This window comes from Cyrtonyx montezumae, unplaced genomic scaffold (genome assembly GCF_038088225.1).
Source record: "Cyrtonyx montezumae isolate F1298 unplaced genomic scaffold, pur_monq_1.0 scaffold_1, whole genome shotgun sequence".
Taxonomy (NCBI): Eukaryota; Metazoa; Chordata; class Aves; order Galliformes; family Odontophoridae; genus Cyrtonyx; species Cyrtonyx montezumae.
In genome coordinates, this window is record NW_027071825.1 from 17,555,911 (window position 1) to 17,581,169 (window position 25,259).

The following is a 25,259-nucleotide window of genomic DNA, read 5'->3' on the forward strand; positions in this document are numbered from 1 at the left end:
TCTCACACTGCAGTGTACAGTTAGTAATCCATTACCTTTAAAAAAGACTTCTCATACTCTTTGTATCTCCCTCACAATCTTGTAGGCCTCCTGAGTGTCAAGATCCAATCAAATCAGGCTAATGTTTTGAAATCATCTTTCCTTTAGGGAGATAATTAATACATTTATTTTTTTTAAGAACAGTAAAGATACTCTCGTTATCCCTATAAGTACACCCTTCTAAAAAGCATTCATATTGCCATTGTTGTTGACCACGTCTTTTGCTAACACAGTTGTTTGTAAAGTCTGATTGTATTGAAATCTATCATAAAGGTACAGCCAAGCAATACTAATTTTAAATTGTCAAGATTGCTTCCTGTTCTAAAGACAGCACAAAATTATATTATAAAACTTGACTAAAAAAAAAAAAGAGAGAGAATCTGGTCCAACACTTCTTTATTAAGAATACTTAACCATTCTTTACTTGTTAAGGAAGAGTGGCAGGATTTGACAGGTGATATAAAAGACATCCCCCAACGTGGCACAGTGCTGTCTGGCACTCAATTAGGAATTCAATCCCTCTTCAGGGATTCACTCCTTTCTCCTATGTAATGAGATCTTTCTCTCCCCTGCATCAATGTGATCACATTTACTTGCTGTACTTTGAAAAACTAATTTCTCTTTCAAGTGGTACTCATAGTAAATAGTTCCATTCCTCATCCCAACATGCAACACCAGTGACTAAAACACTGTATGAGGCGTTTTGCTCCGATCAGCAGCTGCAATTTAAATTGCCTTATTTTCAGAATTAGTCTTCTACTGAGAAAAAGTGATTTACCTGATCAATCATACCTGTTTTCAGATACCTTCAGGTAGAAAACTACAAATCTTTTAAGGTATGTTGTACAGAAAAGATACATCAAGGTTCCAACCTCTACAAATTTGTTCATACATGCAGTACCAAAGCCAATTTCAGACTATACAATGAAAACAGTACTTATTTTTAGTGAAAACTTACACTTGGCAAAATGTGGAACGTAGATAATTCAATACACATTACTTTAGCACCATGAAGTACGAAAGAGGCCCTAAGTATATGATTCTATTTTCCAGGATATTTAACTAAACAATAACAGGATTATCTTGTTATTTTCCTGACAAACAAGAAGACATAATAATCACAGTGCCACGGACAATTCAAAAGTGAATACCCAAACGTGGCTGTAAAATAAACACAAATTACTTTCATGTAATCCAATCTCCCCCCATAAAAAATCTCCAAGCATCTGGGAGAGTTTGGAACAACTTACCTCAAATATTTGGTTTTCAAAGACTTTCCATGACTTATTGCTTTCCATGCAAGAGTGTAGGTAAGTTACAAATTTTGCTTGTACTATCAAAACCATTTGGAGCTCTCACTAAGACTCCAATGCAATGTCAGTCTAGTTCTAATTTTAGCCTATGCTGAGAATAGAAGGTATCACATGAGGCACTTCTGGAACACCCCCCAGCATTTACCATTCTTAATGTCTTCCTAGTTTGCTGAACATGACTGGACTCCCATAAACCATTTCTGAGATTAATAAAAGTGAACAAAACCAAATTCATTATGCTTCATAATGAAAACTAAGAATAAGCTACTTTTGGCTTTTTTTTTAATTAGTCTGTCAGTATTTTTCTACAAGATAACTGAGCTTAGTACTGCATACGTGCTTTTAATCGGTAACAGTGATTTTTAATCAGACCAGATTAAAAATAAGAATTAAGTATTTTATTCATTGACCGTGCTTATGACGAACTCCCATGTAAACTGTCAAAGTCCAGGCAGAAAAAAAATCTTTATCATGGTATGCAGAGGGGTTACTGCTCACCACTCCCTTTTACATGCTTACAATCATAGAACATTTTTAACATTCTATTTCTTCAAAGAGACATTTGAGAAGTTAAAAGGAAAACAACTGTTACAGTAAACAACAGCTATGAGAAGTAACTTGGCAGACTATTTAGACCATTTTAACTTTGTTATTATTTTTGATGCTTAATATCTTTTTCTTCACTCAGATGGCAAGAGGGGCAGCAACTATCAGAAAATCACTGTTTGAAACAGAAGTCATAAAACTGATTCATTCTAACCTAGATTGCACTATAAGGATTTCAAATATGAAGATGAAACTTATTTATATAAAATAAGTAATACTTATGATAACTTATTATAAGTAATACTTAAAATAACCTATATAAAATATTACCCATTTGAAGAAAACATTTTCAGTCATTATCAGCTTGACTTAGATTCTACCATTACCACACAGAATTTCATAATGAAAAGTAAATAGCAACAGTAATAATAAAAAAACAAAAAACTCACTCTCTCCAGTCTATCATGGGCTATCCAAACACCAATTCCTATTTTAAAAGACACTCACAGGTTTATCTTGTAATCTTCAAGGGCACATTTGTTGTGTGTGGCAGGGATATGTTAGAAGCAAAGGAGAAAGTTATGCAAAAGTAAAAATGACCTCTTTGTGGTATAGGTATTGCTTCTTTCAGTTTTGGTAGAGGTTCAACATCCACAGGATTTTTAATTATTTCTTTTTTAATATATATACAAGCTCTGCCCCCTTGAAAGAGACAGATAATTAGAGTTAGATGAAAATAAGTTTTACCTTTCCTTTTTCTGGGTCTTTGAGAGTTACAGAAAGTTCAAACTTCTTCTGCGCTCAAAATTCTTCTCTAAAATATTTCAAGATCACTTTATCACTTTCTATCATATGCTTTTGTTTCCTCAACTTATTTATTGCATGGCCATAAGACTGAAAATATATGCCATTCAGACTAAGCCCTTACCACAGACATATACTTGTAGGAGAGTAGCCATTCAGCTCTGTTCTTTTAGTAGTCTGAAATGCAGTACAATCTTTAAAATAAGTACAGGATTGCCTGCATGAAATTCACATATAAAGACATTATCACTACATTTGTGCCTTTAAAAATTTATTAGGAATAAATAGATCTGATAAAAATGAAATAGGTGATATGCACAACATATTAGTCAAACTTTTCAAGAAATTACTTACATAGAAGCACCTTATTCCACAACAGAAATACCAATAGCACCTTACATGTATACCCCCACCTACATTACCACCTTTCCTCTTGCTCAGTCTCAGCATAAAGGATAGCAGTGATTCTACCCCGGTAGCTTACGTCTTGCATCTTCACAGCTAAACACATCAGGCTACTTTGGTCTACAATACTGGTGAATGTTCCTGTAAAGACAGCTTTTGATATATCTAAAGAAAGGAGAAAACATCCAGTTTGCAAATTAATTTTTAAGGCCATACAACTGTTTTTTCTTGTGTCTGCTTCCAGCTTATGTTTCTTGAAGGCATCCAACCATTTTCTTTGCATCTCCTAACAAATAACCACTACAATTCTCACCATCTCTTAAGTTTACCTTAAAGCAGCAATTACCATCTGTTCTGAAGGCATTACCTTGAATCTCTTCATTATTTGCCCTGTATCAGTTATCCCACATAATATTTTTTTTAAAATACAAATTCTTATTTGTATCAGATTAACCTGTCAAATGCTAGTAACTGAATATCAATAATGTAAGATGGTGCATACTTTTAGAATACATTCTGTTTACTGTCAGACTTATTTAATGTCTGAATAATTAACGAGATCCTCCTTTTCTACAAACAGATGCTTTCTGTAAGAAACAAAATAGCAGAATTTAAGGACTGAATCAACTTCCAGCCTATAAAAATACAGTATATTCTAGAGAGTTTCAAGACCCTGACAGTCATCAGTAAATGTTATCAGTAAGAATTAGAATAAATATGAACTCTCCCTTTATCATTTGACTTGAGAGTTTAACTCTGTTATACAACAAAAAGCTCTCTGGACATCTTACAGCAGAAGCATAACAGGCATTTTATTTATATTTGATTTTTCATAACTTCTTTTGGGAATTTCAATATTATCTATTAAGATAAATGTATGTTTCCAACAGAGATCTGTGCGTTTTTCCCTACAAAATGAGTTAATCTGTTTAAAAATACTACAGATATAGATCAGTGATTCATTTATGCCAGTCTTACAATCATATGTATCACAGAAGGCAAAATAAAGACAATCCATCACCCTATTCAGAAGTTGCACTATGACCAACTGACAGCCTGCCGTAGAAGAAATTACAGCACTACTAATTTAAAGAAGTAACAATTAATTGATAGACTGATATCAGCTGTTGAGAACTTTTAACCGCATAATATAACTTGAGTAGCAAAGGGCATGTGCTAGCAAAGTCAGCTTTTGTAGTTATTCAGTCTAACACAGTTTAAAGGCATATTCTAGTCATGATTTCCTTTATTTAAGGTCCAGTAGCATCGAAGCAGGGTTTTCCAAATAAGATTTCCACAGGTTAGAAAAACGGGCCATTGTAGCACCGTCAATAATGCGATGATCAGCTGACCAGCTCACATTCATTATCTGTGCTTTAAATACTTCACCTTTACCATTAAATCGAGGAAGAACCTAAAAATCAGAGAAAGAAGTAAAATAAAAATAGAAGTATTGAATATTTTCCTTAACAAATCATAAATGTCAAATTCAAATATTTTCCTAAATTATACAGACAGCAGTAGTGTCATTCAGAAATAAAAGAGCTTCCCATTATTGTTTCTGCTGCAGATTAAAATTATATCATGAACCTACATAATGAACAGTTACATCCAGTTTCCACTATCCCAGAAATACTCTAAGTAAATACTCTAAATACTTTAAGTAGTTAAAACTTTCACTGACCCAGAAGCTTTCTCCTGAATAATTTATTGCACTGTTAGTGCCCAAAACAACAGTTTTCCTAAAGTATTCCTGAATTGAGACTCATAAGAAGATGTGAGAAGTATTTTTAATTGATATTGATGTCATACCCAGCACTGATCTCAAATGTATTAAATATTAAATTGCAAAATTCAGAAAATAAGTAACCACCACGCCATGGAGTTCTGTATAGATTCAGCCATCTGGTTCATTAAGCTAAATATTATAAAATACTTCAAGTCTCAAGATTTCTCCTTAATCACAGTGAGTGCTATTGCCATGTTGCAAAACTCAAAAAAATGTTTACATTGTTTGCTAATAACTAGAAGATTAAATACAGATCTGAGTGAATGTTAAAGAATTCTAGAGAAAAAGCTGAAACTCTGGCATAAAAGTCTCTGCTTAACCATCTAAAAATACCACAACACTTTTTAATCACAAGCTAGGGACTCAATATAACATAGAGAAGTCAAGTTTATATAAAAAAAACAAACACATAAGAACATTTTCATTGAAGACAACCTTAGTTCACTAGAGTTAAACACTCACATTACCAAGATAAAGTCAGTATACCTGTATCTTTCCAAGTGCTCCAATAGCGACTTCAGGAGGTAGTATCACTGCTTTGGCATAAGTACCACCAATCTAAAAAAAAAATGCTGGAGGTATTAGTTAACAAATAACTGTACCATTTATTTGAAAATCTTCTAGCAGAATCACAGAATCAGAATCACAGAATCATCATTTTGTTCTTTGCATATTAAACTTTTATTAAGGTGTTCACTTCAGACGCAGTTTTCAGATGCAAGTTCTTATTCTTCTTATACTTACTGTGCCAATATTTGAAAGGGTGAATGTTCCCCCAGTGAGGTCATTTGTTCCCAGCTGGCCCGCAGAGCCTAAGGCTTGTAGGCGATTTATTTCAGAAGCAATCTCAAAGATACTGCTTACTTGAACATTTTTCACATTTGGGACAATTAAACCTTGCTCTGTGTCCATAGCAACTCCAATGTTGTGCGAAGCCTACAATAAGTTTCATTAACCAGACATTAACAGAAGCAGTCAACACAATGTGTATACTTGCTAGGAGTATGTAAGGATTCATCTGAGTGAGTGATAAAACAGCACAAAAGGAATTTTTTCTAATTATATGAAAATACAGACACTCACACACACGTATATATACACACACATCACTTAAGAAAATAGATACTTCTTTCCAGAAGTATCTGGCCAGCACCTTGTATAATAGTTTTATCAAAGTTTTATCAAAACCGAGCTTAAAATATTATTTAAATATGTAACATAGAATCACTTAATCACATTACTCAAAATGACTGTCTTTCCACTGTAGATACATATATACAATTGCTTGGTCTATCTTCAGGTGGAAATTAGGAAATCATTATACTAATATGCATTTTTGAGAACAAGTTGGAGTGAAAAAATGACTTTCACTAAACAAACCACAGAAATAAGATCTATATCAAATCAAATCTTATCTTAGACAGAATCTAGATACTCAAATTATTTTCCAGCACACCACTACTATTTTGATAAGTGTTCTTACAATTGGCTCAGACATTCTGAACAGCCCTCATTAAATGTTAGCTGAGCTATTCTGTTCACAACTTTTATCAGTAGTTTACAAACCTTATAAGTGACGTTTTGACAGCTTTCATCCAAAGAAGAATTAAGAATGGGATATTGCAATAATCCCAGAGAAGCTGCCTGTTAAACATAAACAAAAAAGACAGATGTTTGTACTTGATAACTCAGAGAAGTTCATGGAAAGCAGAGAACACTGGGAGACAAATGAGGCTGATAATCTAGATTTCCTCAGTGCAATTAAACGTGACTTCAACTCCCCTACATGCTCCTTGTGTGTTGATATTCTGTTATGATTACAGTAACAGAAGGAAAAACTTATAAAAAGCAAACATATGTCAGACAGACATATAAAGATTAATAATCAATATCTCCAGTTATTTCCCGTTCCATAATTAAAATCAAATATCACAAGAAAAAAAGAGATTCCACAGCAATCTCATTCTAAACTCTCCAATTAGATGGTAATTATTTCAGGGAACAGTAAGTTCTCCTAAAAAGAGTGAGCAAAATAGTACTTACTTAACACTCCAGTTGAAATAGCATTATCAGAAATTTCAGACTAAACTATGCATTCAGCCTTCAGTGGTGACAGCAATTAGAAATGAAAACACGACAACTACATGAGTACAAGTGTTTGAAGAAGGGAAGACAGATACTGAATTCATCTAAACAACATATTCATTCATCTGAGCATTCAGTAAAGACAACAACAATTACACTGCATTTTGAGATTCATTTTAATAGAGGTCACCAAAACTACCAGTTGTATCCAGAATATGTTTTGTTTAAATTACGCACTCAGTGATGCTTACTCACTTACTGCATCATGCTGTATCTGCTCCTACTTTCTCCATTAATGTATCAAAAAATTTTAGTATTATCTAACCAACTCCAACAGTAAGTTGATAAATGGTACATTAAACAAGAAAAGCTGATACTTTCCTTGTGATCCATAACTTTTTAGATGATAGAGCTCCAAACTTCAAACAATGATCTGTCACAGGATTTTGGTAAAATCTGCATTAGTACTCCATACTGAGTTCTGCAGCATTTCTTACCTTTATGAAGAAAGGCATAAAGGAAAGCTTAATTCCACGACTTTGTGCTAACGGTTTCAGCTCTTCTCGCAACTGAACAAGGTGAGTCAAGTCAATCTCATCACAATAACCAAAGTGAGGGATCTTTAAGGCTGCACTCATAGTCTTTACCATTGCCTTGTGAAAACCTGGAAAATATTCACTGACAAAATTAACTTCTTGGAACTTAGAATGAAATTCCAATTATTTGAATATTAAAATCTTTTATTTTCCTCTTTCAATGAGATTTTTCTTATCTCAGTGTCTTTTACTGTACACTTTTCTGAAAGAAATTAGTTTGCTACTAATTATATTATGACTCAAACTGTAACAAATTCACAAGTGTTCCCAAATTCCAACCTGTTTCAGAATACACTTGAAGAAACATGGGTTAAAAATGAGCAAACACAACTTGCAACTGAACTCCATCTCACCAAGGCATGAACAATTATATCACAAAAAAATAACTTTATGTAACATCTTGCAGAGAGCACATTTTACTATTTCTCATATATATTAATAATTAACTGAAACAGTCCCATCAAAAGGAACCAAGTGTTCACTGAGTTGCATTTACCAGTAGTCCACTGTGAACATTTTCTCAAGATTTTACATTTGATCATTTACCTGTTATAGGTTCAGTTTTATCTTTTCCTGAAAACACAACAGGTCTGGAAATAGGTACTGGAATTTTGCGTGCTTTGTCCTTTGGAGCAGTTGGCACTGTCTCTGATTTTGGCAACGGTGCAATAATTTCAGCCTTTGGTGATGGAGGTAGGATAGCTCCCGTTTGTTTGGCCAAAAAATTGAGAATGTCTTCCTTAAGGATTCTGTTATCTTTTCCTGTTCCAATAACTTCACTCAATTTAATCTGAAAAGTATGTAACAAACTATGACACTTTCTTTACACAATATATATATTTATAGCAATATATGTATTGCTGTACTACGAAATACAGTTTACAACTACTGATCCAACATATCTGCCATTCTATCCCTCTCTGTGACCAGCACTCCTAGCTACTAATTGCTGTTAAAAATAGTTATCATAGAGCCACAGAATCTTTTGAGTTGAAAGGGATCCTTGAAGGCTATGTAGCCCAACTCCTCTGCAATAAAAAAGGGACTTCTACAGTTAGATCAAGTTGCTCAGAGGCTAGTCCAGCCTGACTCTGAATGCCTGCAAGAACAGGGCATCCATCACCTCTCTGGGCAACTTGTTCCAGGTTCCAGGGCCTGACCACTCTTATTGTAAAAGAATTTCTTCTTTAAATCTAATCTAAATCTCACCTCTCCTAGTTTGAAACCATTTCCCCTTGTCTTATCACAAAAGGCTCTGCTAAAGAGTCTGTTAGTATAACCCAACAGCATTTTATGAGGCAAATGACCAGTATCTGTTACAGCAAATGGGTCATGTATTAGTCCTCCTTCACCTTCTCTTCTCTAGCTCTGATGGTTGCAGACAGCAGGACAACTTTTCCCTTCCTATTGGCATCTTGAAAGTCCTGGGAACTCAGCCATACAAAACGAACTCAACTGATCCATCACAGAACAAGGAAGCTTGACAGGGCACAGAGCACAGCCTATAAAACCAAGCAGCTACAAGTCTTAAGGGGGACTTGGAGTGGATCTGCTGCTGGACAACAAAATACATGATCCCTGGTGCTCAGGGACACCTCCACTGTAGTACGCTTCCTCCAAGGATGGAGTGAGTGACTCATATTCCTTTACATCTTCAAATCTACACTGTGACTGTGACACTGCATGCTAACTGTTAGTATTTGGCCTGATCTGATCCAGGTGATTAGAATTAATACTAAGTAACCACACACTACATTAAAAAAAATAAAAATCTGTACTATGCTTATCACAAAACTTGGTGAAATAACAATGCCTTTAATTATAACTACCTATATATAACTATATATTTAATTATAAATACCTATATATAACTATAACTAAATGTTTAGTAGCATCCTCATTCTGCACAGGATCCCTAAAGAACTCATCTGTCTCTGCAGCATCAGGTGACACTTCCTGGGATTCATTAGATACACAATATTGTTCAAATCTCCTAAAAGGCCCACTGTATGTCTTAATTGCATACTTTAAGAAGGAACAGTGAATACTCCTTACCTCCTTATTACTGGATCAATAGTGAAGTACTAATTTGAAGAGAGTTATTTGCCACTAATTTCTCTATTTTCTGTTTTGTTTTTCTCAAAAAAAAAAGCACCATAAGCTTTTAAAAACAGTGGAATATTCATAAATTAAAACAAAAATAGAACTAGAAAAGTCCTCAAAGCTGCACAGACTTCATTGTTTGCTCTTATGTAAATCTGGAGAACACAGCAAGATGGCTACAGCTGAGATTCAGTTTTTCCCTACTCCCTACTCTGGATCCATCCTAACACTTCATTATTTTCCTCACAAAAAGGTTTTCTAAACCACCAGCCTAAAGAGACACAGCTGCGTTTTAAGGCCACTAGTTCCTTTCTTACTCACCAGAATCATCAGAAAGCATAATTGGATCCATCTTTACAAAGGTTTTTACACATTTGAAATATATCAAAAACAAGACATTCCTCACTGTACTATCCTCTAATCCATATCCTCTCAGGGAGTCAAAGTGGTACATAAAAGAGGGATAAAATGCGACAGGACGTTATTCAGCAAGCTTACATTGTTTTCCATAGCAAGACGACGAACTGCAGGCGTTGCTAATGTTTTGTGACCTTTTATCTCTTGGTGTGTGTGTTCTTCATGAGACATAGCTGGTGTTTCAACAACATCTTCTTCTGGTGCAACACCTGCAAACAAGAAGAAAAAGTAATAATTTTATTAGATTATAAGTACTTGCTAAAATTCAGAATTTGGTTTAAACTTTCTAACTCAGGCACGTGTAAAATAGGCAGCTAAAAAAAAAAGCAGAACAAAGTCTCAAATTTCTTATAAAAACTAACAAAGTATTAGCTAGCCCTCAGAATACTTAATATTATATTACTGGAGGTTAATTGTGATCTATCCTCTCACTTGGTATCTTGGTGTTTCTAGACAAACACCGTTAAATATAAGCCCCTCAGAGGAAAGGCTGCTCAAGTCAGCAACAAGCCTTTCTGGAAAAGGTATCTAATAGTACCCAGGACTCCATTAAGAGGACTATTGCCAGCAGGCCGGCGAAGGTGATCCTCCCCATCTACGCAGCACTAGAGGGGTCACATCTCAAGTACTGTGTACAGTTCTGGCCTCCCCTGGACACGAGAGAGATGGAGCTAATGGAGAGTCCAGCAAAGGGCCAGCAAAGATGATCAAGGGACTGGGGCATCCCTCCTATGAAAAAAGGCCGACAGCTGGGAGTGTTCAGCCTAGAGCAAATGGCTCTTCTGATGAGATAGGTGGATCTCATCAGTGTATATAAATATTTGATAGGAGAACTTAAAGAAGATAGCCAAGCTTTTTCAGTGACATCCAGTGACAGGGTGGAACACCTCCTGGACACAAGCTGAAACACAGGAAGTTTTGTGAGGGCACAAGGAAAAACATTTTCACTGTGAGGGTGACTGAGCACTGGGGCATGCTACCTAAAGAAGCTGTGGAGTCCCACTCCTTTGAGACATCCAGAAGTCATGTGAACATGGTGGCGCTGGGCAACCTGGTCTAGCTGACAAACACAAAATATGCAAGAGAAAAACTGCTTACAATACCTTTTGAAGCATCAATCTCAATGTCCACAAGTGGTTTTCCAACATAAGCTATTTCATCTAAATTGTAATGGAGTTTTCTAATGATGCCATCATAACGACTAGTAATAGTAACAGAAGCTTTATCACTTTGCACTTCACAGATGCTATCAAATTGAGAAACACTGTCACCTTCTTTTATATACCTAAGAGAAAAGACACATGCTAGCATAAAACATTATAATAGTAGAAACCTATGCTGTATATTCTTTAGATTAAGTTATGTACATCCTCACAATACAAAATGCATTCTGGATAAAATTACAAATTATACACAACAGATACATTTGCTATATACCTTCTGACAGACTGCTCCAAAACCACTTGTGTGAAATGACACAGAATATTGTCGCATATACAATTTTTACTATTATTTCTGTTATAAAGAATTTTCTTGACAGATTATAAACCACCTCAAAAAACAAACAAACAAACAAAACTAACTTGGTTTGAACCTAAAGAAGCTCTCTGTTTCAACCTGTCAAGACCAGTATATAATCAGTTTCAGAAAAAAAATCTATAAGTAGGAAAGTTCTAGGAAGTTCTCTTCTGTGCTAAGAGATATTTCTCCTATTTTACCTTCCTTACTCAGAGTGTGGTGCTGCCCAGAGAAACTGTGGTGCCCTATCCCTGCAGGCGTTCAAGGCCAGGTTAGACAGGGCCCTGCGTAGCCTGATCTGATGAATAGCAGCCCTGCATATAGCAGGGGGTTAGAACTTGTCTTTAAGGTAACTTCCAACTGAAGCCTTTTTATGATCCTATTTGTACAAGGAGCAAGGCACTCCACCAGTTTTCTTTTACTCGATACCTTGATTTTGCTTAAACCATTAACTGTTGGCTTTTTAGGAACAATTTACATTTTTCTGTAAAAGTAAATGGAGAAGGGGTACAGGATAAAACTATGTGGGTTCTCTGGAGTTGTAGGCTGGGCTTCAGAACTTTGGAAAAAAATGACATCTCTAAAAACAATAATCACTGAAAGAAAGCCTACGTACAAGGTGCCATTAGAGCATCCCATGTAGAGCATTCCCAAATATAACAGACTCCCATTAGAGCATTCCCAAATATAACAGACTACAAATAAACAAAACGTAAAGGTCACTATATGCAAAGGTTCAAATTGTAGAAATCAAAACTTGAAAGGCTTCAGTAGTAGCCTAGGAAATATACTCTCTGAAATGATTATTATACTTGACAATTACAAATAGTTAAGCTACTTGCTAATTTCTTTATGTATTTCTAAGAAAGCTGAGCTTACCATTCTTTCACAGTCACCTCTGTAATACCTTCTCCAATATCAGAAAGCTTAAACTGGACAATTTGGCCACGTGAAACTTAAGCATAAAAAAAATAAAAAACAAAAACAAACAAAAAAAAAAAACAAGAAAATCAGCTTGCTTAATATTAAGTGTAAGACATCAGACAGAATAATCTGAATACTGTAAAATAGTTAAATATCATTTATATACAAGCCACTAACATTCATAAAAGAGCAAATTAAAATAAACTACTTCATTATGAAAAAGATTACCAGCAGATGTTCTGAATAATTGCTGTTGGTGACTAAACTTGAAGGCGGGTTGGTCAAACAAGCACACATATTTTGATTTTACAAAGTGAACGTTGCTGCACGACCTAACGTGGTGAACACAAACCTGGGAGAGAAAAGTCGCAAGTATTAAAACATTAGGCTGAGAAGATAGAGCTCACAGTAGTTACCAGAACATGTACTTTCTATGGAGAACTTCTTAGGAAAATACAATCATACTGCATACATACTGAATATATAATAACCATTAAATTAGCATAACCTTTGCCATGTCTTCAACTTCCTTTACTAACACAATACACAGGGAGATTAAGCCACAATAATACAACAAATCAACAAAAATCATTACAAGATCTGATAAGAGATTCATAATTGCTATGGTTTCTCTCAACAAGTAGTTTAACCAGAACACACACACAAAAAGCATAGATAATATCAACTACATCAGACATCTGTAATACTCTCATGCAGTGTGAATGTTGGAAAGATCCTCCAGACTGCAGGAAAAAAAAATCAGCATGGTTTTCTGTGCTAGTTCTTATTCCAATCATAAGCTGATCAGAAGTAAATGTGGGAAAGGAAATTCACACCAGCAGGCATAAACAGTTACCCTTTTAATTCTGTTAATACAGAAGAGATAAGCATCTTTAAGTAACTTCAATTGCAATTATATTCATCCTGAAATCAACTTAAAAGGTCAAGAGAATTTTCTGACAGATTCTTTATACAAAGCTGTATGCTTTAAAACATCATGTAATCAGACATGATTTCAGTCAAAACAAAGGCGGTAGCACTTGCATTGACATAAACAAGCATTTTATCATTAATCTCAAAAGAAGTTAGTTCACATCCTTACTTATTTAGTAATATTTCTTAAATCTCACTTAATTCTGGTGTTACAGTGCCTTGGGTGATGTAAAGTTAATAAAAATAACAAATGATCTGTAGATATTATCTCTAATTAATTTAGAGATTAAAAAAAAAATCAGTTGCTACAATGTACCTCCAGTAGCTCAAAACTGTAAAATTTAGAAATTATCTTCTCAGATGAGCCAGAAAACAGGACACCTGTATGGGAAAGTTCATTTTAACTTATTTTTTTAATATCCTTTCAAATAATTTCAGAGCACGTGAAACTTCCTGGTTCCCTTCCCACTCACCCCCCACTGTTGAATTATTTGGTTCTATATTGTACTTTTACGGTGGAGATTCTCTAGAAAGCTGTACAGTTCTGAACTGACTACGTATGTATTTTCTATATTATTTGATCTAGCACTGAAAGTTGTATTTAAGATCACCTTTCAGGAACAAATATTTGTACAAAACCATCTCCAATAAAGGGCATAGCAAAGTCACACTGAGTTAATTTGCATCTGCCTGCTACTAGGATTGCATTCTCTGATCTAGAGCAAGTATTCTTCTAATTCCTATAATGAACAAACAATAAATCTTTTTGGGCATGATTGCTCTTGCCCATTCAGATCATTCAGAGTTGTGTCTTTGGGAAGAAGTGTATCGTGCTTTCCTTAACCACTTATTCTAAAAACTAACTGCTGGCCTCAGCACAAATTGTTATTACACAGAATACAGGCGATCAATCACCTGATGAATGACACTCACCATAGCGTACACTGCGCTCAGAGGCAATGATTCCACACTGAAGACACTCTTCTATCCATCTCTTTTGACTTGTTATCATATCGAGTTATTTACTTACACTGGGTTTGTCTTGCATATACTCTCTACTTCCAACTATAAAGTTAGCTGTATGCTAAACTGCCATCCTCCTCTCCTTACTAACAAACAGCACCATGCCATGCACCGTGCCATACTCTCCAGATCACTGTTCTATTCTCACCATTTAACACAAGAACTCCAGGCTCCTGTCTTCTCCACATCACAATCTAATGCCTCCATGGACAACCACACAGTCCATCCTCCCTCATGTCGCCCGTCAAAGGGTTTGCAAGAACACTGAGAATATTAAAATATAATACTTCAGAACTGTGATAATCATCTAATCTCTCAGATGTTAACACTGCTTGACAGTAGGTGGTCACAAGAACTAGCGCTCACCAGGAATAAAAAGGTGCTGCTGGAAATGCCTACCACAAATGGCCTACTTCAAACTGCACTGTTCAGCATGCGCACTGCTAAGATGAATGTTCTCATCTCATCACAGTCTCCCTGTGGATGCAAGGGCAGGTGGTTTGGCTAAGAAGGAAACCAAAAAAAAGCTTCTATTTTCAAAATTCGTTGATTAGTAAAGCAAGTTATGAGCAGCTTAAGGTCCAACAATTACAAAAATAATTTCCTCATGATGGCATATGCTAAAGAGATGATAAACATCCAATAGAGCAACCAGAGGATTTGCCTCCTGAAGCACGGTGAGACACCTGCACCCTTTAATTCACAAGTACGCGGGTTGCTGGGACTAGGGGAAACTCCTGCTTCCCCTACAGAGAGAGGATCCCTCGCTGCACCAAGGTACCGACGCACGGCTGCAAAGCAGCGCTACGTTTGGGCAGTACCACAGTCGGACGACCGAGAGGTAACAAAAGAGAAGGACGACAGCGACCTGTCAGGGGAGGCACAGGTTCCTCCCGCAGGAAACATGGCCAGCGGGAATTCACCGAGGTGCGGAAGCGTGGGGAGCCCCTGGGGAGGCGGGCACGAGCGGAACCCGGGACCCGCGGGGCTCAGGCCACGCTCTGCGAGCTGACATGGGGCGGGGGCGCGGCGGGGGCACGGCCGGGCGGGCAGAGGGAGGCGGGAGCGCGGTTCGGGCTGCCCCGCACGAGGGGGAGTCCGCGCTGGCTCGGCGCCGGCTAGCAGGAAGCAGCGGGCTCTCAGGACGACGCCGAGGCGGAGGTGCCGCGCGCCGCTCCGCCGGCGAAGCGAGCCGGCACCCGCGGGACCCCCGCTCCCCTTACCAGGCGCCCCGCGGTCCTGCAGCCGCTCCTCAGAGCGGTCACGGCCGCCATCTTCCTCCGAGCAGAGGCAGCCCCACGCCCCGCACACCTCCCACCGAGCAGCCAACCCGCGCGCAGCCACGCGGGCCGCAGCCAACCAGCCGGGCCGGGGGGGCCGGTGGGGACCCCGGCTGTGCGCGGGCACCGCCTCAGGGCCGTGACACGGCTGCGGGGAGCGGCGGGAGGGCGTCACCTGTGGGGGTCCCGCAGGAAGGGCCGCACGCGGAGCGAGGGCAGCGAACCTTGGAGGCAGAGGAGTGGGGGGGAGCGCGACGGTAGCGGTCGTTCCCGGTGCGCTGTAATAAACCTCTGTGCGACGGACAGACCGACACCCGCGTGTTTCTCCGTGTCGCGTGTAACGGGCCGCTCTCCTGCCTCGGGGACGGAGCTCTGCGGCGGGAAGGCTGCGGCCCCTCCCGGGACGCCGTGCCCGGGCGGTGGGACCCGGCGGCGCCTCACGCGGCCGTACCGCCCCCAACGCCCCGCGGGCGGGAGGTTCCGCTCTGCGCCTGCTCTGCTGCCGCCCGGCACAGGCACGGACACGGGCACCGGCGGCGCGCTTCGCTTCTGCAGTGCGCTGCTCTGCCGGGCTCTCGCCGTCCTCAGGGCCCGGCCCCGATCCCATCTGCGCGGCGGGGACCTCCGCGAGAGACAGCTCCGCTGGCCGCCAGCCATGGACGGGGACAGGGTGGAGATAGACGGCGGCATCATGGAGGGGGTGAGCACCGGGCGCGCTGGGCTCGGGGGACCGTGCCGTGTTGCCGTGCCTGACGAGCACCGTTCCTTGCAGGGCGGGCAGATCCTGCGAGTGTCCACGGCGCTGAGCTGCCTGCTGGGCCTGCCGCTGAGGGTGCGCCGCATCCGTGCCGGGAGGAGCCAGCCCGGCCTCAGGTAACGTCCTGCCGGCCCCAGCTTTGCCTCCCGGAGGGGCGCGGCAGTCCCCGGGTGTGCGATCTTTGCCGAGCACCGAAGCGCCTCCGAGGACAGAAATCCCGCACTTCCGATGTTCTGAGGGCTTTTTCAGTTAGAAAACGCTGTCTGTGGCTCGCTTCCTTGGATAGACCGACTGTGGAGGAGTGTAGGCGATCCGTCCGCAGTCAGCCTCTGCGTGCCCTGTGCCCTCAGTGCAGCTGCCTCTCCGTAGCGCCGGCTCTGCCAGGCGGGGAGAACACGCCCTGTCCGAACTGAGAAGTATTCTCCAAGGTGACAAAACAGCTGGCATGATGAGAGGCAGTGTATAGTTAAGATCATGTATTGCCTCCCTGAGGCATTACTCACAGAGACACAGCGTTAAAAACTGTCTGCAGTGCTACCTGTATGTCCTAGAGCAGCCGTTCTCATTTTGAAGCCACCAGACACCTCAGACATTTCACTAGTGTTTCCCATCTTGACTGTTTTTTGTAGGCCTCCGCTCCTGTTTAACTCTGTTACTTTCTAATTCTCCTGGGCTAACATCACTGTGCTTTAAATGCATCCAGGAGAGGGATGAGCCCAGAAGTAGTTCATTTAGGCTTACTGAAACAGTCTTGCTTAGCTAAGCTACTGCCTTATACATCCTTGAAAACAGTGCATAGCAGTATAAACCTTTGCTTGGCTTTGATTTATTTCACAGTGACTCTCATGAAAGGAAATCCAAGTATTCAGGTGAGCTTGGCAGTCAATTAGTAATGTGCTTTACTCTTTTAACAGCCTATAGTCCAGAGAAAGTTGGAGGCTCCTGAACAAAATCATACCTCACAGTCCCAGCGTCGTTTTCAGAACATAATGAAATAGTGAAGTCACCCTGGTGGTACTGAATTTTCTAGCACACGTGAAAAAGAAAAGCAAAAAGCAAATGGTTGCTTTTTTTTTTTTTTTCCCTTTTCCTGTTTAAACCATTCAAACAAGTGGAAGTGCATGCACAGCAGAATCTTTCCTGGCTCAGGGCTTGGCTGCTCAGGATTGCCACCATTATCCCACTTGCCGTTATTATCCCACTTTTTTTTTTTTCCAAGCATTTATCACATTAAGACAGTGACTGCTGCACCTCATCTGCCTGGCTTGACCCACTCTAACATATCCTTCCCACTAGGATCCTAAAAATTCCAGAATGGTCAGAATGCTGCTCTGTTGGCACCTGTGAAATCAGGAGAAATACCACAGGAACCACAATAAATTTCTGATCCTTGTTTGAAGTCTCCAGTTGTGCTTACCAGTTGATGTTTAGTGTTTGTTTTTTAATGTGAACATCACTGTGTAGTCTGCTTGCATGCATCTTTAACTTAGTATTTGTTATCCTAAGGCCTCAGCATCTTTCCGGATTGGAGATTGTTCGAGACTTATGTGAAGGGAACCTGGAGGGTGGAGAAATTGGTTCAACAGAAATAACCTTCACTCCTGGGAAGATCAAAGGTGGAACCCACATAGCAGATACCAAAACAGCAGGGTATGTCTTTGTACATGGACAATGACTGGAAAGTAACCGCTCTTGATAACTTTAAAATCATGACACGTTATGTTTTGGTAACTTCAAAAATCTCACAAAAGAAGAAAAGAACACTAATACATAGCTGATGAGCTATAATCTTTGCTACCTGATACTTGTAACCAAAGGACCAGTAACATAAGCAGAACATGTATTAATGAAGTAATACAAGTGGAAGTTATAATGGTATGTAAGTTGAACACTTGATTGATATTAACCAAAAAAACACAGAATCACAGAATTGTAGGGGTTGGAAGGGACCTCTAGAGATCATCAGTCCAACCCCCTGCCAAAGCAGCTCCCAGCCCAGGTTGCACAGGTAGGTGTCCAGGTGGGTCTTGAACGTCTCCAGAAAAGGAGAATCCACCACCTCTGTCCATCACTGCACTGTGAAGAAGTTCCCACGCACATTTGTGTGGAACTTCCTATGCATTATTTTGTGGCTATTTCCCCTTGGCCTATCGCCACACACTGCAGGGAAGAGTCCAGCCTCATTGCTTTGCCTCCTGCTCCAAACCAGATGCCCATGCATTTAAAAACATATCTTATTTTCTTACATTTGTACTTCAACTCTTGAGTCAGTGCAACATATTAGATTGGTGTCTCAGAAACTGCAAATATGAAATTGTAAAACCATTACGTACCTGATGTTCAACTAGAACACTGATATTCATTTATTGATTATACATTAAAATATTGAATTGATCCTCTTTATTTAATAAGGTCAGTTTAAAGGTTGTACTTACGCACGTGATAGTGAAAGAGGAGATACTGGTCTTTGGGATCTGGGAATGTGTTCCATTTGCTGTTTTTTGTCCCTGTGTTTTTTCTGTATTTCTGTGTTGGATCATTTGTTCTTGGAACCTGTTGCAAAAAATGAGTGGAATAGATTTAGCTAGGGAAGAAGACTGGCATGAACTTGGAAGCATGAACTAGGTTAGACATAAGTGAAGGTTTCCTTTAAGTTAAGAAAAACATGTTTCTGAGCTACTGTAGTTTAAACAACCAAGCTGATGTCTTTTCTATTTCTTAACACAGAAGGGCTTGAGTAGGCAACAATACAAAGGATTAGTACAAAAAAGTATGGCTCAAACATTTGGAGAGTGTTTAAGAAAAAAAGCAGATTTACTTCAGTGTAGTGGCAGCTACTATTTTCACAATTCAAAATGATGTTGGAAACACTCAGGAGATACCTTTCATTTTGCTGAGCAAATTTACATTTGAAAAATATATTGGAAGGGTTTGGGTTTTTTTAGTTATCTGTGTTAATGTGAATAATTCAATTATAAAGGAGTCACGCACTTCAAAGCATATTTTCGATGTCCCTTGTGTGAGATGCTGACCAGCTTCTAGGAGATTCTGTCGGATTTTATAGGTTTTATTACTAAATAATTAATAAAACGTTAAAACTGCTGCATAAGCCCTCTGGCTTTACCATCTGCCATTTAACCCTGTGGTTTTCACAGTACTGTCAGTATACTAAGTAAGCTACATTACTTTTATTTTAAGGAGATAGTTATTGTAAAACAAAAACTTTTTTGTATGTAGACTTGCTAGGAATATGAAGTTTTAGTTTAGCAAATTTTAAACTGTTTACTTTATAGATGTTAAAAATCAAATACATAAATGCTCTGTAAAGTCATTTATTTGTCTTTGACATGTAGTGATTTTGCATGGATTATGACTGTGTGACATTTGAGTATCTTCTAATTCCTTCTAGGAGTGTGTGTCTGCTGATGCAGGTAGCAATGCCCTGTGTTCTGTTTGCTGCTTCCCCATCAGAATTGCATTTTAAAGGTGGGACTAATGCAGAGATGGCTCCTCAGATAGACTACACAATCATGGTAGGGAAAAACTGCTTTGGCTTGGTTCATCTTTCATGTGTGTGTATGCAGTGTAACTACCGTACTTATATTGCTCTTACTGCAATTAGGCCTGAGAATATTAAACTATTTATGTATTGTATGTAGATAGCAACCAGTGTGTAATGGAATTCCTTGATACAACAAGCTTTTGCTTTTAGTTCCTAAGTGTGAATTGCTAGGAATTTCTCTTTCCTTAAGAGAATCCTTTAACCCAAACTATTATTCTGAATAAAGGATGAGAAACTTCAAATAAACTGCATGGATGAGATTGCCTTTTTTTTATATAACATAATTGAAATGTTTGTTTTGAGGTTTTTTTTTCTCTTTTTTTTAAGACTGAATACAGTAGTGGGAAATAAAACATGCATCATAGATTTACTCTGTGTCTTTTTTTTCAGGTTTTCAAGCCAATAGTTGAAAAATTTAATTTCACATTTAATTGTGACATAAAAAAGAGGTAAGTTTCAGGGTCATGAGACTTAAACAGGCCTTACTGAACCAGTGTGCGAGCCTGGAGGCACACGAGGTGCCTGGAATCCACCTGTGGGATGAATTTATAATTCATTAACTAAAGTGTATTAGCTGCTCCTGTGCGTACCATCACTGTATGATGAATGTGATACAGTTCTTTCTTGTCTTCTTTTTTCCTTGCTGAGTCTTCAGCTGCTGTTTTAATGTTTCCTATGAATTACCCCTCGAGGGAAATGCATGCTGAACAGACATTCTATTATCTAGCTTGTTCTGAGGTGCCAGTTACATTAGTGTTTCACTGTTAATAAGGTATGTGTTATGAGGTAATGCTATTAAAGGAGAAACTTGTAATGTAAAGATTTCTAAGGCACACCAACAAAATTCATGTGTATGGTAACAGAGAGCACAGAAGTATATCATAAAATTTATGAGACTTCCAGCTATTTTCTTAGTTTCTTTGTGATCTTTGCTTTTAATTGTATCTGATTTCTGTTTGTATGCAGGGGCTACTATCCTCAGGGAGGTGGTGAAGTTGTAGTCCAGATGTCACCAGTCAAAGAGTTAAGTCCAATAGACTTAACAGAACGTGGCACTGTAACAAAGATATATGGAAGAGCATTTGTTGCTGGAGCACTGCCTATAAAAGTGAGTGCTGATAACAGCCCTGGTAGTATTCAAATTCATAAATCTATGTAAAATTGCACGTAATGTACCTTGAGTACTTCCAGTGTTCCTGCATCCTGCAGTCTTCCACGTGCAAGCCAAGTAGTCACATTGAATGGATTCAGTTATTCAGACTGTAAAACAGAATTTCAGACATTACTAAAATGCGCTTATTGCTTAGGAATATGGCAGCAGCAAAAACAGGACATGAGAACAGAGACTTCATTCATAGAACTATTAAAAATACTGAGTATGTATTGAAGGGCATTTTATACCTATGTATCATTCATGTTTATGTGGATTATCTTAAATCTGAAACAGTGGCATTTCATAGATTCCTGGGTAAACTACAGTGCGCTGTAAGAACATACAAACAGAGTCATTCTATTAAGCCACTGGTAATAGGCAGAACAAGTTAGGGGTAGGTTAGCCAAAGACAGAACAGATAGTTTGTACCCCTTCTTTCCATTATTCCCATCCTGTCTATGTTTACAGGGAATAAGTAGTGGGATCTCCTAAGGGTTCCTTCCCACACAGCCTCAGAAGGCTACGATATTTTTTTCCCATTGAATCACAGGGATGGGATAAGCTTTATCTTCACCCACCTGCCTTTAATGTTGTAATTTTATATATTATCTATTACAGAGTATATCCTGTACATAGTAATTGTTGTTGGTTTATTTGTTTTTACAGTCTAAGGTCTTGAGATAATCAAGACTAAAATTAAATCTTTCTCCTTATACATGAGAAGATTATTATTCAAATTTCTACTGCTATTGGAGCTTCTATATACACCACTATGATGTCATTTATTCACTGTTAGTGGGAAAATTCTCAGAAGAGATGATGCTGAGTTCTTGCTTGTAGAGGTTTTATAGCAATCCTTTGTTTTTTTTCTCTCTAGTCTCATTATTAAAGGATCCACTGTAATCATTAGGCTTATGAGGAAAACATAATGCTACCATTACATCATTTTATTAATTTATGTTTTTATCTCATATCTTGTTAGCTGGCAAAAGATATGTCAGCAGCAGCAGTGAGATGTATCAGAAAAGAAATCAGAGATCTTTACATTAACATTCAGACTGTTCGAGAACCTGATGATCAAGCCTTTGGGACTGGAAGTGGAATAATGTAAGAATCCCATACTTCCTACAAATGCTTGTAACCTTGCTGGTTACTTAGCTGGTTGATTATCTAGACCTTGATTAATTATCTGATAGATAAATTGTGATGTGAATGATTTTGTTCTTAATACCTATTCTGCTTTTTCTGCTCAGCATTGTTGCAGAGACTTCAACAGGTTGTTTGTTAGCTGGGTCGTCACTTGGCAGGAGAGGTAAGAGTAAAGTATGCCTCTTTCAGAATCAACTTAATATACTATTAACAAATAGGAATCTTAAGTATAATCTGTTTAATGGTCTGATCCTGAAGGTCTTTTCCAACCTGAGCAATTCTATGATCCTATGAATGTATGATGCACTGAGCGTTGGTTGTGTTTTTTAAAGTCGATGCTGTTCTGTAACAAGCATCAGTGAGAATGAACAGATTTTAAACTCTGTAATTAAAATCTGCCACTTTGTACTTCTGTGCTGCTTCTGCCCAGTGACAACAGTGGAAAATACTTCTGCTCTGAGGTTTACCTGTGAAGGTTTTGTTCAGTGTTGAATCTAGATGTTTATCTAGATTAAAAGGAATAGATGTGCTTTTCATGTAGATGGTATGACTAAAATGTTTCTCTGACGGTAAGTGTGGCTATGTGCTTCACACTGCTTAGGGGATATGTACTATATTGTCATCATGAGACATGAAGTTTTTCAAGTTTGAGGAAGTATGGAAATAAGATTTTAAAAAGTCGCTAATTTCTGTTGTTGGTGTGCTTGGTTTGTTTGTTTTTCTCCTGTATTTTTTACAAGTTACAAATCTATGGTAGCATCCTAACTTTTTGGATTTCTCTTTTAGGAAAAAATGCTGACAAGGTTGGCATTGAAGCAGCTGAGATACTGCTTAAGAACCTTAAACATGGTGGAGCTGTGGATGATTCTTTACAAGACCAAGTAAGGATCTCATATATCTTCACATTAGTTTGAAGCAGCAAAAACATTTATGTATACATTACTTGAAAAGAATTTAAGTCTGAACAGTGAAAGAATTGCATATAGATTTCAGAATTATGTCGTATTTCCACAGGACTGTGGCATAATTAGTTAATTACCAGATGTCTTAGAGATTTCTGGATGTGATCACAACTTCACTAGAATTAGCAAAATATGTATGCTTCTACGCAACCACAGATGCTTTGGCTTTGCACCACATCCTTAAATTATCCCTTCCTGCAAATCTTATTATTTATGGAAGAATGAGTTACTGATTTGTTTCCATTTGGCATTCCAAATATCTAGGAGGTATTGCTGTTTGTCTTGCTTGTTTACTTTTATCTAAGAATTTCATTCCTCTTTCAGCTGATCATCTTTATGGCATTAGCAAAGGGAGTGTCTAGAGTGAAAAGTGGACCAGTTACACTTCATACTCAAACTGCAATACACTTTGCAGAGCAGCTAACAAAGGTGAGTCCCAAACTTCAGGAAGTTTCACCTGTCAGTTGTCATCCAGTAACTAAAAAGGGTGCAGTTGTATAGATTCACTCTGTATTTAGCAGATACCGTGAACAGGAATTACATAATGGAGGACTAACACTGATAAAAAAACAGCTACAATATTTATACAAGCATCTGCCAGTAGAAACTGAATATAGAGTTTAATGCCTTTAGAATGTTTAGATACTTCTACCACTTCAATTTTTTTCAGCGAAATCAGTCCAATCTGTAATATGCATAAACAAACAGTAACGTGATTATTAGGCATCAGATATTGAAGATTTAAACTTATGTATAACTGAGTTTGTGATTCATGTTTCTAATCCTGTTTTAGGCCAAATTCACTGTGACAAAATCAGAAGAGGAAGATCCCAGTAAAGATACCTACATCATTGAATGCCAAGGAATGGGAATGATAAACTCAAACTTGTAGTTTAAAAACAACTAGAAAAATGAAGATAGCAAAAGCAAAATAAACTCAACATACCTCAGCGATGCACTGCACTATATTTCAATGGACGTATAACATACACAAGTGAACAGTAGGATCCTTCTGTCACATCTAATCCATTTGATTTCCTTGCTGTGCTGAGCAAATCTGTGGTGTGAAAAATGGAAACTTTTCTTTTTTTACTATTATCAATGAAATGAGTACAGACAGGACAGCAACCAGAATACAACGTATGTATTTGGGCAGCTGAGTGTATCACTTAGAAAATAAGAACTCATATTCACCAAAATAGAGAATAACTATTTCAGTTTTGAGAAAATACACAGATGATGTATTCTTTCCCCTTTAAAATATGTATGTTTTATTCTTTTGGATCCTTTTTGTTAGGTATGTGGAATAAGGGGCACTATCAAATCTGTATCTCTGTTCTCTAATATTTTGCTTAAATTGTGTATGAGGAAATAATAAAGCAGTAGCAGCATATTAAAGCCTGGTATTTATTTTTGCTGTTACCTCAACAGGTTGCATTCTGAGGAGATTGACAGACTCTGAAATGTAATTTCTTTCCCTTTGTAGTATCAGAATACCCCATGCATACATTTTCTTTTACATATTCTCTTCTTTTATATAAATCTTCTCAGGCAAGTTTAGAAAATGTACCATGTTACATCTCAAACACAAAATAGCAACTATGATATGATCTGTTCTTCCATGTACATGTGTACAACTGTTGCTTTTAGCTTACTACTGGTAATGGATTTACGTTTACATCAAGCTGCCGTTTCTTCTTGATGAAAATACTTAAATTTCAGATGAGATTAGGGAGCTGTTATATGTATTTGTGTGTATATATACACATATTCATGTTTCTACACAGCAGTGCACATACAAGTGTATTTAGGCAGAAATACAGTTGTGTTATCCTTATACAGTTTAGGAATTAGGTAAGGAAGAACTTTTGTCAATCTGGCCTTGATCTTGCTATGAAAGT

The 25,259-nt window shown here is 38.2% G+C and overlaps 2 protein-coding genes across 3 annotated transcripts; one reads left to right on the forward strand and one right to left on the reverse strand.

The window, feature by feature from the left end:
• Positions 1–3,852: 3,852 nt before the first annotated feature.
• DBT (dihydrolipoamide branched chain transacylase E2) lies at positions 3,853–21,397 on the reverse strand. Of its 2 annotated transcripts, XM_065742402.1 has the most exons (12): positions 21,271–21,397; positions 18,968–19,085; positions 12,768–12,891; positions 12,495–12,570; positions 11,201–11,382; positions 10,179–10,306; positions 8,124–8,367; positions 7,479–7,645; positions 6,463–6,540; positions 5,641–5,832; positions 5,383–5,454; positions 3,853–4,521 (listed from the first exon to the last, which is right to left on the reverse strand). In XM_065742402.1, the coding sequence occupies exons 1-12, from the start codon at positions 21,294–21,296 to the stop codon at positions 4,354–4,356; spliced, it is 1,575 nt and encodes a 524-aa protein (XP_065598474.1). In that variant the 5' UTR covers positions 21,297–21,397; the 3' UTR covers positions 3,853–4,353. The 2 variants fall into 2 exon arrangements, with proteins under 2 accessions (XP_065598474.1, XP_065598482.1); XM_065742410.1 differs by lacking the exons at positions 18,968–19,085; positions 21,271–21,397 and adding an exon at positions 15,719–15,769.
• On the forward strand, positions 16,284–24,756 carry RTCA (RNA 3'-terminal phosphate cyclase). Its single transcript, XM_065742440.1, has 11 exons — positions 16,284–16,475; positions 16,548–16,648; positions 18,039–18,182; positions 19,942–20,065; positions 20,485–20,543; positions 21,061–21,202; positions 22,230–22,354; positions 22,501–22,559; positions 23,183–23,277; positions 23,683–23,787; positions 24,152–24,756. Exons 1-11 carry the CDS (start codon positions 16,431–16,433, stop codon positions 24,248–24,250), a joined length of 1,098 nt encoding a protein of 365 aa, XP_065598512.1. The 5' UTR covers positions 16,284–16,430; the 3' UTR covers positions 24,251–24,756.
• The last annotated feature ends 503 nt before the right edge of the window (positions 24,757–25,259 follow it).